This window comes from Haemorhous mexicanus, chromosome Z (assembly GCF_027477595.1).
Source record: "Haemorhous mexicanus isolate bHaeMex1 chromosome Z, bHaeMex1.pri, whole genome shotgun sequence".
Taxonomy (NCBI): Eukaryota; Metazoa; Chordata; class Aves; order Passeriformes; family Fringillidae; genus Haemorhous; species Haemorhous mexicanus.
The window spans coordinates 54,938,960-54,955,329 of NC_082381.1; the positions used below are offsets into that span (position 1 = coordinate 54,938,960).

The 16,370-nt window shown below is 37.3% G+C and overlaps 1 protein-coding gene across 3 annotated transcripts in view; it reads left to right on the forward strand.

The window, feature by feature from the left end:
* Positions 1-16,370, forward strand: part of PIP5K1B (phosphatidylinositol-4-phosphate 5-kinase type 1 beta) — a 100,549-nt gene that overhangs the window by 77,322 nt on the left and 6,857 nt on the right. For all 3 annotated transcript variants that reach the window (XM_059836823.1, XM_059836822.1, XM_059836824.1), the window contains 6 exons: positions 272-355; positions 468-516; positions 982-1,066; positions 5,424-5,579; positions 6,344-6,488; positions 12,879-12,996. In XM_059836823.1, the coding sequence (XP_059692806.1) occupies positions 272-355; positions 468-516; positions 982-1,066; positions 5,424-5,579; positions 6,344-6,488; positions 12,879-12,996 (637 nt within the window). The remainder of the gene's footprint in view (positions 1-271; positions 356-467; positions 517-981; positions 1,067-5,423; positions 5,580-6,343; positions 6,489-12,878; positions 12,997-16,370) is intronic.

The following is a 16,370-nucleotide window of genomic DNA, read 5'->3' on the forward strand; positions in this document are numbered from 1 at the left end:
CACTTTTCAGATCATCTGAATATTTCCAATTCTGTCTAAAATGTGTCTTATTTATTATTTTTTAATGTGGATATTTACCACTGAATCCCAGATACTTCAAATTTTCTATTTAAAATCCATTGTATGCTAGGTGACTCACATTTGACTGACTTTGTACTCTGGCATCTGACTTGAATATTGTCTACTCCTTTGGGTTTACAAGTTGGTACAGTTCAGCTGGTAACTGGTGATCAGAGATGTCTTAAAAAATATTTTATGTTGTTTCTCTTAGAATGGGAGGTATTCCAGCAAAAAGCCATAAAGGTGAAAAGCTGCTTTTATTTATGGGAATTATTGATATTCTCCAGTCTTACAGGTAAGCTGAACTTCAACTTTCAATGACTTTTCACTGAGTCAAATATTCTGAAATTACTTATAAAAGTGGCAGCTTTATACAGCAGTTCTGATTTAGTTTTTTACATACTTAGGTTAATGAAGAAGCTGGAACATTCTTGGAAAGCTCTTGTTTATGATGGGGTAAGTAGATTTTATTAATTTTTTTAACTGCTGATATTTTAGCTGGTGGACCTTTGACTTATGTTGACCAGGAAGAAATTTGTTCTGATACATTTGTAGTCTAACCTCACCGTGTGGTTTGAGCTGCTGCTGAAATTTTCCCAATACATGCTCTGGTTTTATTTGTTGAGCTTTCAAATAACAACTAATAATATTAGTTTGTCCTTATAACTTACACAATTCTAGCCACCTAGCAGAACATTGATGAATCTATAACTGAAAAATATACATAATTTGAAAAAAATAATTTTAAATGCTTGGAAGATTTTGCAGAATATAGCTGTATAATTCATAACTCATAAATGGTAATGATTCACTATTTTTGACTATGCCTGAAATGCATAATATAGTTCGCCTGAGGTGTCCAGCTTCTTCTTGACACCTTACTTGTGGAAAATGTGACTGAGATCTTTTTTAATCTCGTAGGATACTGTTTCAGTTCACCGACCAAGTTTTTATGCAGACAGATTTTTAAAGTTTATGAATGCAAGAGTTTTCAAAAAAGTTCAAGGTAAGAGAGTAGTGACTTCTACTTTTTTAGATATTTTTATAGTCATAACCTTATAATGCTCCTGTCTTGGCAATGAAACAAGCCTTTCTTCAACATCATGTAGCACTTCTGTAGCTCCAGTCAAGAAACTAAATTTCTGACAATTGGGATTTTACTCCATTAGTAAAATGACAGAGAATTATGTAATATGTACTTTTGTCACATCAGGGCTGTCTAAAGTTGGCTTCAGGTGACCATCTAGACACTCTATCACTCCCTCTCTTCAACTAGATCAGGGGAAAGTTATAACAAAAGTGGGTGGATTCAAATAAGGACAGGGAGAGATCATTCACCAATTACTATCCTGGGCAAAACTGACTCAAATCAGGGAAATTAATTTAGCATCTTAGTAATTAAAAGAAAAAAAAACCAACAAAACAACTTTAGAGACACCTTCATACAGGCTTTTTCCATCAAAAGTTTAGATCACGTTTTATTTTCATTACCTTTTCTACCACTGGTAGAAAGTCATACTGGCCTTTGTTGCTCTGCATATTGTCTAAAGATGATACACTTTTCTAAAGATAATCAAGCCTGCGAACTCTGAGCCTGCCCATGAAAACCAGTGTTAATACCTGGCAGATGAGAACCACAAACATGATTATGTGTAAAGGCATATGAAGAAGAGGGAAAACTGATACTGCAATAAGAAGGTAGAAATGTATATGATAAGTATTTTGTGAAATTCTAAATAAGAAAAATAATAGGATAGGCAGATGAAAGGAAAAGGCGGAGACTAACTATACTAAAACAATTAAGACATTTTAAGTAGAATGAAGGAATCTTTAAAAGAGAAAATTTGAATTAACCCCAAGTAGTGATTCCCTGTATGCATGATATGTTGTGGCAGCTTTTCAGGAAAATAAAACTTTTTGTTAGTCTTATAAATATTAATGAATTGATGGATAATTTCTCTATAAATTGACCATGCTAGTGAAAGGAAATTCAATCTGAAGTGTTGCAAGTGTTTCAAGTTGAAGGACGGTGATGGGGGACAAAAGAGACCTGGACAAGCTTGAGAAGTGGACCCGTAGGAACCTGACCAGATTCAACAAAGTCAAGTGCGAAGTGTTATATCTGTGTTGGGGCAACCCCAAATACTGTGGGATGAACAGATCAGAGCAGACCTGTCAAGAAGGACTTGAGGGTGCTGGAGGATGAGAGGCTGGACATGACCCAGCCATGGGCACTCCCAGCCCAGAAAGCCAAAGGTGTCCTGGGCTGCATCCAAAGCAGCATGGGCAGCAGGGCCAGGGAGGGGATTCTGCTCTGCTCTGCTCTGCTGAGACCCCACCTGCAGGGCTTCATCCAGCTTTGGGGTCCCAGCACAGGAAGGACATGGAACTGCTGGAGAGAGTCCAGGGGAGGGTCAACAACATGACTAGAGGGATGGAGCCCCTCTCCTATGAAGTCAAACTAGGCAAGTCGGGGATGTTCTGCCCAGGGTCTATGAAAGAAAGGTCTATGGGAAATTTTGTAGCAGCCTTCCAGTACCTAAAGGAGACTTACAAGAAGGCTGGAGATAGACTTTTTAAAAGTCCAGTACATTTATATAATGACAGGACAAGAGGCAATGGCTTTAAGCTGAAGAAGGATAGATTTAGGTTAGATGTTAGGAAAAAGCTCTTTATAAGTGAGGGTGATTAGACATGGGAACTGGTTGCCCAGAGAAATGGTAGATGCCCCATCCTGGGAGTGTTCAAGGCCAGTTTGGTGGAGATCTGAGCAACCTGCTCTAGTGGTAGATGTCACTGGGCTCAGCAGGGTTTGGAATTAGATGATTTTTCATATTGCTTCCAACACATGCCATTCTGTGACAACTGCTGAGATGTGCTCAATGTGTGTGCAGTAAGAAAGTCTAATAAATATACTGGCAAGGCAAAGTATATGAGATCAAACCTCAAGCTGTTCTTTGGGGAAAAGCTGTTTGGATTATTGCGAGCAATGAGTTTTTTTTCCAACAATTATTACAGGTGGTATAAAATCTTACGGTATGACATACAGATTAGGTGTTTTAAATAGCGTGCACACATGCTAACTTGTTGCTTTACTACCAGATTATTTTTTAAACCCATGGAGGTGATGCCAAAATTGCACTTTTTTTTTCTTTCTTTCTAGTAAGAGAATGGCTGGTTTTGATTACCCTGTAGGAGAGTGTTTTCTGAGTTGAGGGGTTTTATGAAGCAGTGTTCTTGACAAATAGGTATTAACTGATGGGCTAGGATTATGTAGTTTGTAGAGGAACTTGTACTTTAAAATGGATCTGAGTTAGCAGTTTCATAATCCCTCTCATGGAAGTGTCAAAATGTGGAATGGTCACTCGGCCCAAATACTACAGGAGGAGTGTTAAGCATATGGCATTGTCTTAAACTGATAGAAGGAGTTTTGCAAATACTTTTTGACCAGTGTTATGCTGGTCTCTTAACATTTTGATAAGTTTTCTGGAGTGAGAAACAATTCTGTGTGGACAGAGAGAAAACAAAATACAAATAAACACTAGAACTAAATAAGATTTAAGTAAACCAAAAATGACTACAAATACTAGAATAAATTAACAATTTAAAGTGTTCAAAGTTAAGTCCTTTGGAAAAGATTGATTAATAAGAAAATAGAAGCAACTGATGTAATGTTACAAAATGTGAAGCAAAATTCAGCTTAAAGGAGAAAGGAGCCTCCTGAGACCCAGTTCTCTTTAAATCTTAGAATAAAATACAAATAAACACTAGAACTAAATAAGATTTAAGTAAACCAAAAATGACTACAAATACTAGAATAAATTAACAATTCAAAGTGTTCAAAGTTAAGTCCTTTGGAAAAGATTGATTAATAAGAAAATAGAAGCAACTGATGTAATGTTACAAAATGTGAAGCAAAATTCAGCTTAAAGGAGAAAGGAGCCTCCTGAGACCCAGTTCTCTTTAAATCTTAGAATAATTTTGCCAAAGAACTGGTGGGAGTTCTGCTGTCTGAGATAATACTCAAAGGAACTCCTCTGCATTGATAAAGAATAAGAGTTCCTTACTACTTGACACTCCTGTCTGACAAAATAAATACCATGTATCCTACCTCAACATCTGCATCTTTTTTGCCCCAATTCTTTCTAATTCTGACTACTAGATTTGTTCCAGGACAAGACACAACTTGTTCTGTATTTGAAGCCTACAATGTACAATTAAAGTATCATGCCTAATTTTCTCTCTGATCTTAATTAATCTGTCTCATTTTTCCAGGCAATTAATCTGTCTAAGTATCCTACTCTTGTTGATTTCCTCTCTACAGGGCTGTTAATGCTCTTTTATACAGATTAATGTTCAAATGCATTATTATTCTTTCATAAAAAATTGGGAGTCTTCCTGCCTTCAGGAATATTATTTCTAAGCTTTGAGTCAGACATTTCAGTTTAAACATTTTAGCTCTGTTCTGAATCTGGCTTTTTCCCTAGTGCACAGACCAACCATGCATAACTAACAACAAAAACTTTTAAAGTGGATTTAGCCTTGGGCAGAGGCTAGCTCAGCGACTGTCTTCTATGTTCTTTTTTAAAAATATCCTGGAACTATGTATCTGATTCTTTCCTTCAGTCTTCAGCCAAGTAACTTGATGTTTTTAATTTGAACTTTTTAGTAAAGCAATGAAAGAAGTGTAATAGTGCATCTGAAGTAACTTTGCAGCTAATGCATGGAGATCAGCAGCCAGCAGCTGAAAACCACTAAATTAAATAGCTGGCATCCTTCCAGAGAATAACTACAGATGGGGATCATGGTTCAGTAGTAGTGGCAATAATCAGTTGTAGAGTTTGATTCAAAATGCTTTTTAAATAGGCAGGCCCTGCTAAGACTTATAAAACAGGTGCTGATACCTCAGCACCTCTTTTATAAGAGGCCTCATCAAGACTTTGGAAGTATTTATTGTATCCAAAAAGAAATGTTTGACAGGTGAGTCTGAAGTGGAAATTCTTTGTAACTTCTCAGAATACTCCAAATGTCTTTTCCATTTTTGTATTTTCTGGGTTTTTTTTCTGTATCATTCTGTCTCTGATTACATGGGTTGGTAGTCCACAGAAGCTTTTTAAATCAGTGGTGCCAGTGACTTGACTTATTGTCCTATAATAAGCATTAAAAACTGAAAAAGACAAAAGTACGTCTCTTGCAGATGAAATAGCAATACCTTTCCCTTTGTTAAGTAGGTTTCTGGATGTTTTCTTCATCTGTATTCAAAACCTGTATTTTCTATATGGCTTACTTTTTCATTTGCTGTTAAAGATGTGTAGGGAGATACGATGACATCATTCAACATCTATGTTCATTTGGTAATGCAGCTTTAAAGCCTTCGCCTTCAAAGAAACGGTGTAATTCCATCACAGCCCTAAAGGCAGCATCACAAGAAATAGTGTGTGCAGTTAGCCAGGAGTGGAAGGATGAAAAGCATGGCATTCTTGCTGAAGGACAAAGTTATGCCAGCCTTGATGAAGAAGGTACAGTCTTTCAAATAAACAACCTAAATTATGTTATTAAAAATTTTGTGTAAGCTCTAGAAGTTCTATAACTAGAACATTATGAATATTGCTGAACTCTCAAAATCATAGTGAGGTTATTTTTATGGAGAGAGTAGTTAGTAATATTTGTCAAAATGGACCTTCAGGAGCAAGACAAAGTCAGAATCAAAGTTCATAATATGATGGTAAGATTGTTATATGATGTTTCAGATTTCAGGACATCCTGAAAAAAGATATTTAGCCCAGGTAGAAAATTAAGGCCAGAGACAATGCTATCCTTTTCACTGACCTCTAAACAAGCATGTCACATGAAGTGTTTTGAAGCTCAGTTCATTGTTCCCAGAGCTTTTTTGAAGAGATACAACTTTGCCCCTTTCAGAACTTGCCTGCAGCCATGATGAAAGCAGAACCAATTACCTAATCCAATCTGATAAATGAGTCCTGGTAGCATGAGTATAGTCTTCCGACTGAGAAGAATTCATAGCTCATACCTCTGTTTAATATTTGACTTTGGAGTTACTCTGTATTCTGCTGAATGTACTTGTTAGCAGCTAAAATTCTCTCTGTAATATGAAAGAGTATGGGTATGGGCATATGAATAATACCATCTCATAAATTCAAATATTAGGAAACTTCAAGAAACTTATGAGGGCACTAGGGGACTTGATATACTTACATGAAGATTCTTGGGCTAAATTTAAAATTAAGTTTGTCAACATTGTTCTTTATTTTTGCATACGCAGTACTGGGTTCACACCACCGGCCAGATCTAGTGCCAAGCACTCCGTCTCTCTTTGAAGCAGCTTCCTTGGCAACCACACTTTCCTCTTCTTCCTTGAATGCAGATGATCGCTGTCAACGTGATCAATCTACACTCTCTTCGAGCAGGTAAAGGCCATATATGTTAGGGGATTCCCCTCTGTTCTGCTAGAAGTTTAACATTGTGCTCAACAGAAGGGGTCTCTGCAAAATAAGAAGCAGAAGGGGCAAGTGTCTCTGTAACTCAGTCTTTAATCTTTCCAGTGAAGGAGGGGTGCCAAAAGCTTGTAGGATTTATCAGATAGTTGTTTGTAATTATACATATTGTAATTGGGGATCATGAAATATAAAGCATAAACATGGTGAAAAATGTTATATTAGTTTTTCTTCATGTTCCAAAACTAAATTTAATATCTAAACTTGGCTGGGGCCTTAGTCTGTACCATAAACCAAACTACATTAAGGTCAGGGTAGGAAGTACTTCTTGTAACTTGGCTGTAGACTGAAACAGCTGCAGAAAATGGTAATGTGCTAGGAAAAGGAAAAATTCTTCTTTATTCTGAATGTACAGTGAATGTACACAGAATGGTCTGCTTTAAATTCTTCCATAACAACCATTTTCTGAAGTAAATTTCTGTGAAACTTCATCCACGGGTGTGCTTAGAGTCTGATTTTAATCCAGGAAGTATAAAAAACATAAATGTTTTTTAAAAAGTTGTGCAGATGCTAGTGAGCTAGATTATATGTGATTTGAGTTGTGTTTGAATATATTTCAGCTGTGTCAGTCCAAAACCATGCTTTAGTCTTGCTGGGAGATTGTATGTGCCTGTATGCTCCCTTTTGAACCTGAAGTGTGCTGTGTTGTGTCACCTTGCCTGCTTGCAGATCTCTACTGTGTATTGAGCTATTTCTTTGCCTGTTTTCATCAAGAAGGGAAGCCATTCAAGCATCTTGAATATTGTTTGGAAAAACTTGGACTGAACTACTCAATGTATAAATTTGAAAAATGCACTAATGTGTGAAGATGTAGTTCTTTCCTGTAAACTGCATGTTGCCCAAAAAATCAAGCTATTTTAAAAGCAATCTTGAGGCAGTAGGTTTTTACCTCCTGTTAAGTATTTGACAACTGTATTTACATAAAAAGTAAAATGACTTGCAGCATTACTTGATGATAGTGATATTTACAACTTCCACTTCCATTACGTTGAAATAAACTTCACTGATGTGGCATCTTCCATATGGTTTGGTTTGCTAAAAATAGGAATGAAGCATGTTTTGGGGTGTAATGAATATGAAGTTTTTATTGCAGAACAAAAATGTTTCTGCACAAGCTTTAGGAAATAAAACTACTGATGAATAAGCCTTAGTAGAAATAGAGCTCATTCACTTCAACTTGTGTCAAGTTATCTGTAGCACTTCAATATTCATGAACTTTCACAAAGTTTTTTCTTTGATAGAAATAAAGTTATAAAGTACTTTAAGCATCAAATAAAAATACAGAATTGCTTTGTATCAGCATCAGTCAGGAAAAGCGAATGGTGGAGTTGTCTGAATAAAGAGTTTAGTTTTAAAGCATTTCAAATATTCATTGCTCTCTAAAAAATTAATTGTAAGAAAACCTATGAGTAATTCTATTATATTGTACTGTAAACATACTCCAAAATAGCAGGTCTATATTATGATTGCACACCTAGACTCATTTACTTTCCAGTAGTGATGCAGTCAATGAAATAACCTCTAATGCAGGACATGTTGCCAGCTATGTGATCAGCATGCCTATCTTAAAAAATCAGATTGTTAGTGTCTGCAGTGCAAGTATGGACTTCATCATCACGAGAGAGCACATTCTCTGACACAGCAGACCTAGTACCAGCATTCACACGTGTGGTTCTCTCCACATCTTCTGCCAACACATCTATACTGTAGCCTACAGATCTGCCACAGGGGCTTACCAACTAGCATCTTTGCTAGTCTAGGTATGCCCTCTTCAGCTAGGGCCTGGAGGCAGTTTTTAATTCTCATTAAGTAGTGGTGTGTGTCACAATCTCCGTATGTACAATTCATGAGGATTAGCTTCCCTGTCATAGCTAGGAGTTAAGAAAGCTTGCAAAGCATGCTCAGTATTGAACTAATTTCCATAACATTCAGGGCACCTGCTGTTTTGTGCCCACTTCTTTTGGCATCAGTTCAAGGAGGTCATTCCTTCTTCTTGGCAGTAAAAATATATACATCTGAAGTTTTACTTGTTTCTATGGTTCACTGAAGGAACTTCAGTCCTCCCATAAAAAAAGCCAGCAGGGAAATAAACCCACCAAAAAAACACCATGCTATAATGATGCACTGAATTGTAGATTCAGATCTGAGGTTTTACTTCCCAAAGTTCTTCTTTTGAACATTAGAAAATTATGTGATGCAGGACTCATCATTTTACCATTTATCTCTGGTAAACAGAAAGCTTGGAGCAGTCTTTGAAACAAAGCCTGAATTAAAGATTTGTTTACAAATGTGAGCCTGCTTTCAGTCTTTAAATATGCAATTGACTACGACATTCTGCTTTGTTATTTATTAAAATTACAATTTGGCATCTTCTTCATCAGGCTTTTTCATTGTTCTTCAAAGTAACATAGCACAAAGTAGAGAGTACATGAATTTGCTTGTAAGCTGTCAGAAATGTCTGGTTTAAGGTAATAAAGGAGGAGAGTCCTGTGTGCTTAGTAATAATGTGATATTTGTACATCTCCTTGACTCTTACTAATGAGCAGTATGTGCCCAAAGCACTTAGAAAACAGACAGTATTATTTTCCTCATTAAAAAGAGAGTAATAATACTGTTGGATACCTTGAAGCACATGCTGTATTTTCTATTTGGGTTGGATTTTTTCTTCAGAAAAATACGCTCTGTTTCTGTTATCCAATGTAGTACTTCCCCGAGGAGAGGCAAATGGCTTATAACATAAGAAAGGTAATCAACACCTTCTCTCCTTGAGAGCGCTCAGCATCTGTGGGTAGAAAGGGAGAAAACTGCTGCTGCTGAGGTTAGGCAGACAGAAGTGACTTGCTCAGGTGGAGCCAGCTCTTGAGGCTGTGTTTTGTGAGGAGGGCTTTTCTAAAGCTGTCTTGGTATAGGTTAAAACTAGCATAACTAATTGGTATATAGTGCAGAGAAGTGTTTAGGGATTTGTGATTAAAGTGAAAAAGAGAGACTCAGTAGCAGTCATAAACATACAACTTATTAGGAATATTTTTCCAGTCTGCAAGCTGATTATTTTCACCAAGTTATTCCTCAGTTGTTGAAAAAGTAGAAGAAACCCAAGGTGCTATCCAGACAGTGTGAACAGGAATTAGTACAGATGAAAGATTCATGGAGAGGGGGAAATGGCTGTATTTTTCAGCACAAAAAGGACTGGACCTAAAAACAAAAGGAAAAAGAAAAAAAAGACAATCATGACAAATGTTATTCAGTAAATGTAGGCCTTCTTGTGTGTCAGAAGACAGCTGGTTTCTTTTCCATTAAGCTGTTTCTCAGTCAAGTGGTTTTGTCATAAGCAATCTCAAGTATTCCTTTAGTAAAAGAACAGAATTGGCAGAATTTATTGCTTCTATTAAAATTTTCAAATATTTTCTATTCCTTAAGTAGGTTTATATTTGGTGCAGAGATATTTTAGTACCTAAAGGGTCTGTTTTCCACTAGAAAGTGTAATTATTAGTCCAAAACCACTTCTTTGAAAGGGTTTATTTGTTTTATCTTAGGAAATGTAATACTTACATATTATATTAGGGATTATTTTTATAGCAGAAGTGATAACAGATTTTTTTCCCTTCCAGGAAAAGTTTTCCTATTTAGTACTGATGAATTAAATTTAAGATGACAAATCTGAATGCCCTAAGCACTATGACTCTTGTCTCACTTGACATGGCTTTTAGAATTGCAAAGAGCTGAAGAAGGTCAATGGTACTTCTGGAAATGTTTGAAACTTGCTTTAAAATATTTTAAAATGTTTCAAACTGTAGATGTTTTACAATTCTTGTTTAAATATCCCAAGACTATAGAAAGTGGTTTTTCAATATATTTTTCAGCAGATCTCATGGGACTCTCCAGTCCCAAACCCAAACAAAATCCCACCATGCATAAAGAGGCGCTTCACCTCCCTCTTTAGAGCAATGCCAAGATACTGTGAGCTATATAAGGAGGACTGCTGAATTCTTCTGATACATCTGAGCCTAAGGGAAAAAATCTATATGAAATCTAATTCTTCTTTCTCTTTATGCATTCTATACCTCATTTCTGGAAGATGTACGTGTAGTCTGGACTTCTGCCTTCTCCTTCTTTATTCTTATCTGTATATTTTTCAATTTTATGTCTTACCTTTGTGTTGCTGTTTCTTGGTGGAGAGCACTTGAAATTTTGGAAGGCTTTGAGGGATTGTGGATTTGTTCTCTTACACAGTCAAGCTTCCTGAAGCATCCAGACTTTGAAATGCTGTTCTATTTTTTCCAGTGACAGGGATTTATAGATTTTTTCTGTTGTAAGGAACATTAAGCACCCCTTTTGCCAGCTGGCGTTCTACATAAACAAACTTCTGTGTGTTAGATTTCAATGGTCTGTCTGTCCACACACTACTGTTAGCCTCTGAAGCTTAGACAACTTTGTCTGAATCTGATTCAAAATGGACTAAATTCACACATCCTTCATGATAATAAGCAGTTGGGTGGAAGAAAAAGGCTTGAATGCTCAAAAGCTATGAACAGATGCACTGAGTCACTGGGGGTATCCCCATGGGAAAGAAAATTTGACTATGATTGAAACAACATGTAATTGTGGCTTAAAGTAAAACAAAGCTCTCCCAGTTCTCTAATGATGGAATTATTTTTGCTTCTTTTTTTCTTCCCTAATTAAGGACCAAGATCAAATAGAATGTTCTAGCCAGAGGAGAGCAACAGCATAGTTGAGCATGCTCCTTATGGCTGGTCATTACTGAATGCAGGAAAGTACCTGTAAAAGTGTTTAGATTTTTTTTTCCCTTGGTTTTTCTTATTCAATCTAAGAATTAAGGATGAGAACTCAGTGCACTGCAGAAACTGTATTAAAACTCTTCCTCTGAACTGCTTTCTGAAACACTGTGCGTAAGGGGATTTCACTTGTTCTCCCCTGTGCCACCCCCAATATTAAAATGAGGCTGCATTAAAACAGGCAATAAATGCAGCTATGATGATGCTATTGAAGAAATCTGAACTTCAGTTACTTCTGACAGCATGTGTATTGATGTTAAGAGATTAATTACAAGATTTTTGTTTTACTCTTTTACACTACTCAGTAGAATTCAAGTTACATATAGAAGAATAATGCTAAGCCAATGGGAACTAGGTCATCCAAGTACAAGAGAAATAGTCTTGCTTTTGAAAAATGTCAAGTGCATAATATGATAAAAGAAACATTGTAATATGGTGAATGTAAAGCTCTGTTCCAGTATGACATTGATTCATTATTTTGTTGAGCATCTGAATCTCAGCTTTACATGCTAGTTTCTGCATGTTGAATTGTGCATGCTAGTTTTGCCCTTGTGCATGCTAGTTTTGCCCTTTCTGAAGTTCTATCCTATCTGAAATATGCTTAAAGTAGTACAAAGGGAGGGGGGAATTAAGTCATATCTGGACTGATGGCTAACCATCAGTAACCATGTTTCCATACCAAGTTATAATTCAGAATTTTTGCTTTTCACCTTGTCTGTAAACAGGTAAGAACTTCTAAAATATGTCCCTGCACAACTGACAGTTGAGTTTTCAAGGCAGCCTGGAGCCTAATTTCTGACAGCTAGTAAGATATGTGATAAGGGACGTCTGAGTCCATTAAAACACCTTTGAGAGTTTCAGCTTTGTTGACCAAGTGTGTTACAAAATGAGATTTCTGTGGAGGTGCATTTGCAGTTTCACATTATTTCTGTAAGTCAGAGAACAAAAAAATCAATCAATGAATAAAGTAATAGAGTGCACCTGCTCTGTAAACATCATTTCCTTGTATATGTGTACTAATTACAATACACTCTTGTTCTCTCACTTTTCCTTCTGAACTTTGGGCTGATAGTGAACTGTGTCTGCATGGAAAAGTCCAATGTTACTAATGTTACAATGTGCCTAATTGCTTACTTTTTCGCCCCCTATTTTGAATTACAAAATTTACACCATGTGAAATGTGGAAGTAATGCATTTTGAGATTAATGTAATTATGTGACATTTATTGTGACATAGTTTCATTTATTAAATAAATACTGAAATTCAAGAATAGCATTACTTTCTGATAAAATTTTAGTAAATGCAAAAATAAATTGTACAATTAGTTAAATATGAGCTTCCAGTTATCTAGCCATTGCCAACATATCTATATTTGTTTATTTACATTCTTTTTTCCCAAATATTTAAAGATTTTCATGTTTAATAGAGAAACTTTTTTTAAAATTTTCAGTTATGACTGAGCTTTGTAACTTGGGCTTTTAGTTGACTGTACTCTCCCTTCTCTTTGCAGTAAAGGGTTACCTTCAAGTTCAACATTCACTTTGGGAGACAGTGCCATCTATTTGACTTCAGAACAGAGCACATTGGAAATGGAAAATGATAATGCTTCAGTTTTGGATGTCTACTTAGTAAGTTGTCAAACTGTTTCTAATGGGCTTTTTTGCCTGTAATTGTAATTTGACTCAGGCTCAGTAAATGACTAAAATACCTGCTCAACTTCAATCCAGAGGTTTATTTTTTGTATGAAACATATAAGTTTGCATAGGTATGATTTGCCAAGTGCCTAAATAATTTATATGCATATTAACTATTGCATTAATAATGAACTATGCCAAAACACCTTTCAGTTTTTCTCTAATGGTAGAAAGTCTTTTCTGTTGTTTTCTATTGGAGGGGAAAAAACCAAAATCCAAACCACCAACAGCAACAACAAAAATCTTTGCTCTTCATGTAGAATACTTCACAATATAGAAATTAAAATTTCTCAGGTTGGAAAGTTCTGTATTTATGCCACTGATTTTGAAGCCAGTAGAGCTCAGTGTGAAATACATTAATGGCCCCCTCTTCTGATTAGAAGGGTTGTCCAGTTGTGACAGCTGATTAAAAATGTATCTTTTCTTTGCTGTTTCAGTTCCTAGTAAGCAATTTATCTGACTGCTGAAAGATAAGGTCAAGTCTATATTTTGTTTTCTTCATATGACCTATGTTTCAAATGTTCTCTAGGTACCCATAGCTCACATTCCACAGACATAAAAGCAGTACGCATCCAATTCAAGTTCCAACTGAGTGAAGTTTTTTGCATCTAATTTTTTTAGGCTGTTCTAAATTGTCAGTATAAATGCAGGGGGCAGGTATGTTAAGCTTGACCTTTTTCCCCAAATGCTTATTTTCATAAATCATAAACAATTCTAACATTATTCTACTAATATTTCCCCTTGGCTCTCATGGCAAGAATTGTACCAGAGATGAAGAATCAAAAGAGGGAAGCTTGTTCATGTTTCTAATAAATGTTTTACAGATACATGGTTGTTTCCTTTCTAGATAAAATTTATTGCACTTTTAATTTTTCTTATCCCTAGAGTTACCTGATCTTTGTCTTAAGAAATTCATACTATCTTAGAATCATAAAACAGCTCAGGTGGATGAAGCTTCAAGAGATCATCCAGTCCAACTTCTTGCAGAAAAGGGAGCCTAGATAAGATTATCTAACACCCTTTTGCACTGCAGCTTAAAAGCCTCCAGCAGTGGGAACTCTGCCACATCCTTGTTTCAGTAATTATCTGTACAGAAAAAAAAAATTTCAGATGTCTTCAGATGAAATATGTTTGTGTCTGATCTTACATCAAGATGAAATATGTTTGTCACATTCTCTTCTTCTGTAGGCTGTGCCACTGATATTTTTTTTCTTTCTTCTTACTCAGCAATGCTGGAGTGTGTAATAGTACCCAGTTAATCGCTACTAATGTAGTAGTCCAGCACACTTAGGGGAGTTGTCTGTCCTGCCTCCACTGACACAAAACAGTATCAAGCACCGGTGGCCAATTAGATGTAGAATGCTTGGTTCCTCCCCCTGGGCAGAGCACCTCACAGTGGGGTCATGCAATTTTATTAGTCATGCAGTGAGGCTTGATAGCCCATTAGCAGAAGATATTCGCCTCTCTCCCCCCACCCCTGCCATGAAGTTATCGGGGATGAGTCATGGAGGAGATTAAGAACACTGCCCCACCTGGTTTTAACAGATGGTGATAGAGTACATACTTCTGGGTACATCTTGCATTGTAACCTAATGCAGCAGTTAAACAGAAGCCCAGGGAAGAAAAAGGCCCATTACTAGAGCAGGCAAGGAAAAAAGTTACAGATAATGCTGGCAAGACAGAGGTTCTTTCCTCCCTGTTCAGCTGAGTGGCAGGAACCAGACCATAGCTCCCAGGATCAAGCAGATACAACAGCAGACATATTGACCCACCAGTAGTGGCCTGCAAGTGCTCAACCCACATAAATGCAAGGCCCAGGAGGGAGTATACCCCAGGGTGTCAGCAGGAGTGGCTGATATTGTTGCTGGGCCACTGTCCTATTATTTTTGAAAGTACAGAGATCAGGGGGACATCCCTGATGACTGGAAGAGGGCAGATCTCAAACCTGTCTATAAGAATGGCTCAAAAGAGGACATAGCATCCTTGCTGCCGTCCTTGGGAAAGTGGCAGAACAAGCCTCCTAGGAACTATTACCAGCTAAATTAAGCAAGTGACTGGGAAAATCCAGCACAGATTTATCAAAACCAAATCATGCTAGGCTAACCTGATCACCTTTCTAAAACAAATTACCATATTCAGTCAATATGGTAAAAGCAGTGGATGTTGCTTGCCTGCACTTAGTAAAGTATTTGACATGTGTCACGTGTCCCACAGCTAGACAAATGTCAAGTATAGACTGGATGGGGGTGATCTGTGCAATGGGCAGGAATCATCTCATAGGTGATCAACATGCTTTACTGGGGCTGGCAGCCTGTCCCAAGTGGGGCCCCCCAAGGATCAGTACTGGACTTCATGCTGTAACATCTCCATGAATGATCTGGATGATAGGATCAAAAGAACCCTCACATTTCTGTGTCACTAAACTGGGTGTTGAGGGGGACTCATCAGCAGGGAGAGCCACCTTTCAGAGATATGAACAGGCTGGAAGACCAGGCCACAAGAACTGTGCAAAGCTCAACCAAGGAAGTGCAGAGTCCTGCACCTGGGAGCACAAAACCAAAGAGCCTGGCCAGGCTAGGACCCAAGAGCTGTGGAACAGCCTTGCCAAGAGGAGCCCGGGGGTCCCAGCGGACAACACACAGACACCAGGTCAGCAGTGATTGCTGCAGCTACTGAGGCAAAGTGGATCCTGAGAAGCATCCATGGGGGCACTGCTAACAGAGAGAGTTAGGGCTTGTCAGACTGCACATGCAGTAGTGTGTCCGCTTCTGGCCCCCACAGTTCCAAAACAGATGTGGATGGACTGAAGATGGGTCAAAGGAGTGCCATAAAGGTGGTCACGGATGGGGAGAACTTGACATTTGAAGAAAGAATGTAAAAGTTAGGTAATTTCAGTCCATAGAATTTTCAGGAGGGACCTCAATAAAGTTTTCCAAAACTTAAAGGCATGACTACAGATAGATAGTATTGACACCCCCCTTTTCTCTAGGGGCAGTGGATACAAGTTGTAGTGAGGGAGGTTTCCTCTCTATGTAAGAAATCACTGTTTTTACAATGAGAATGATTCAAGGAGAATGATTTACAATGAATGTGATTTTATGATGATGAATGATTCACTGGAACAACTTCCCCAGAGATATGAGGTAAAGTCCCCATCACAGGAGGTTTTCAAGATGCAACGGACTGTGATGCTCGATAATCTTATCCAGGCTACCTTTCCCACAAAAGGTTGAATTAGATAGCTTTTTATGGTCCCTTTAGCCTGGGCTGATCTATGGTTCTTTTGGCCCCTTTTAAACAGTGAAACA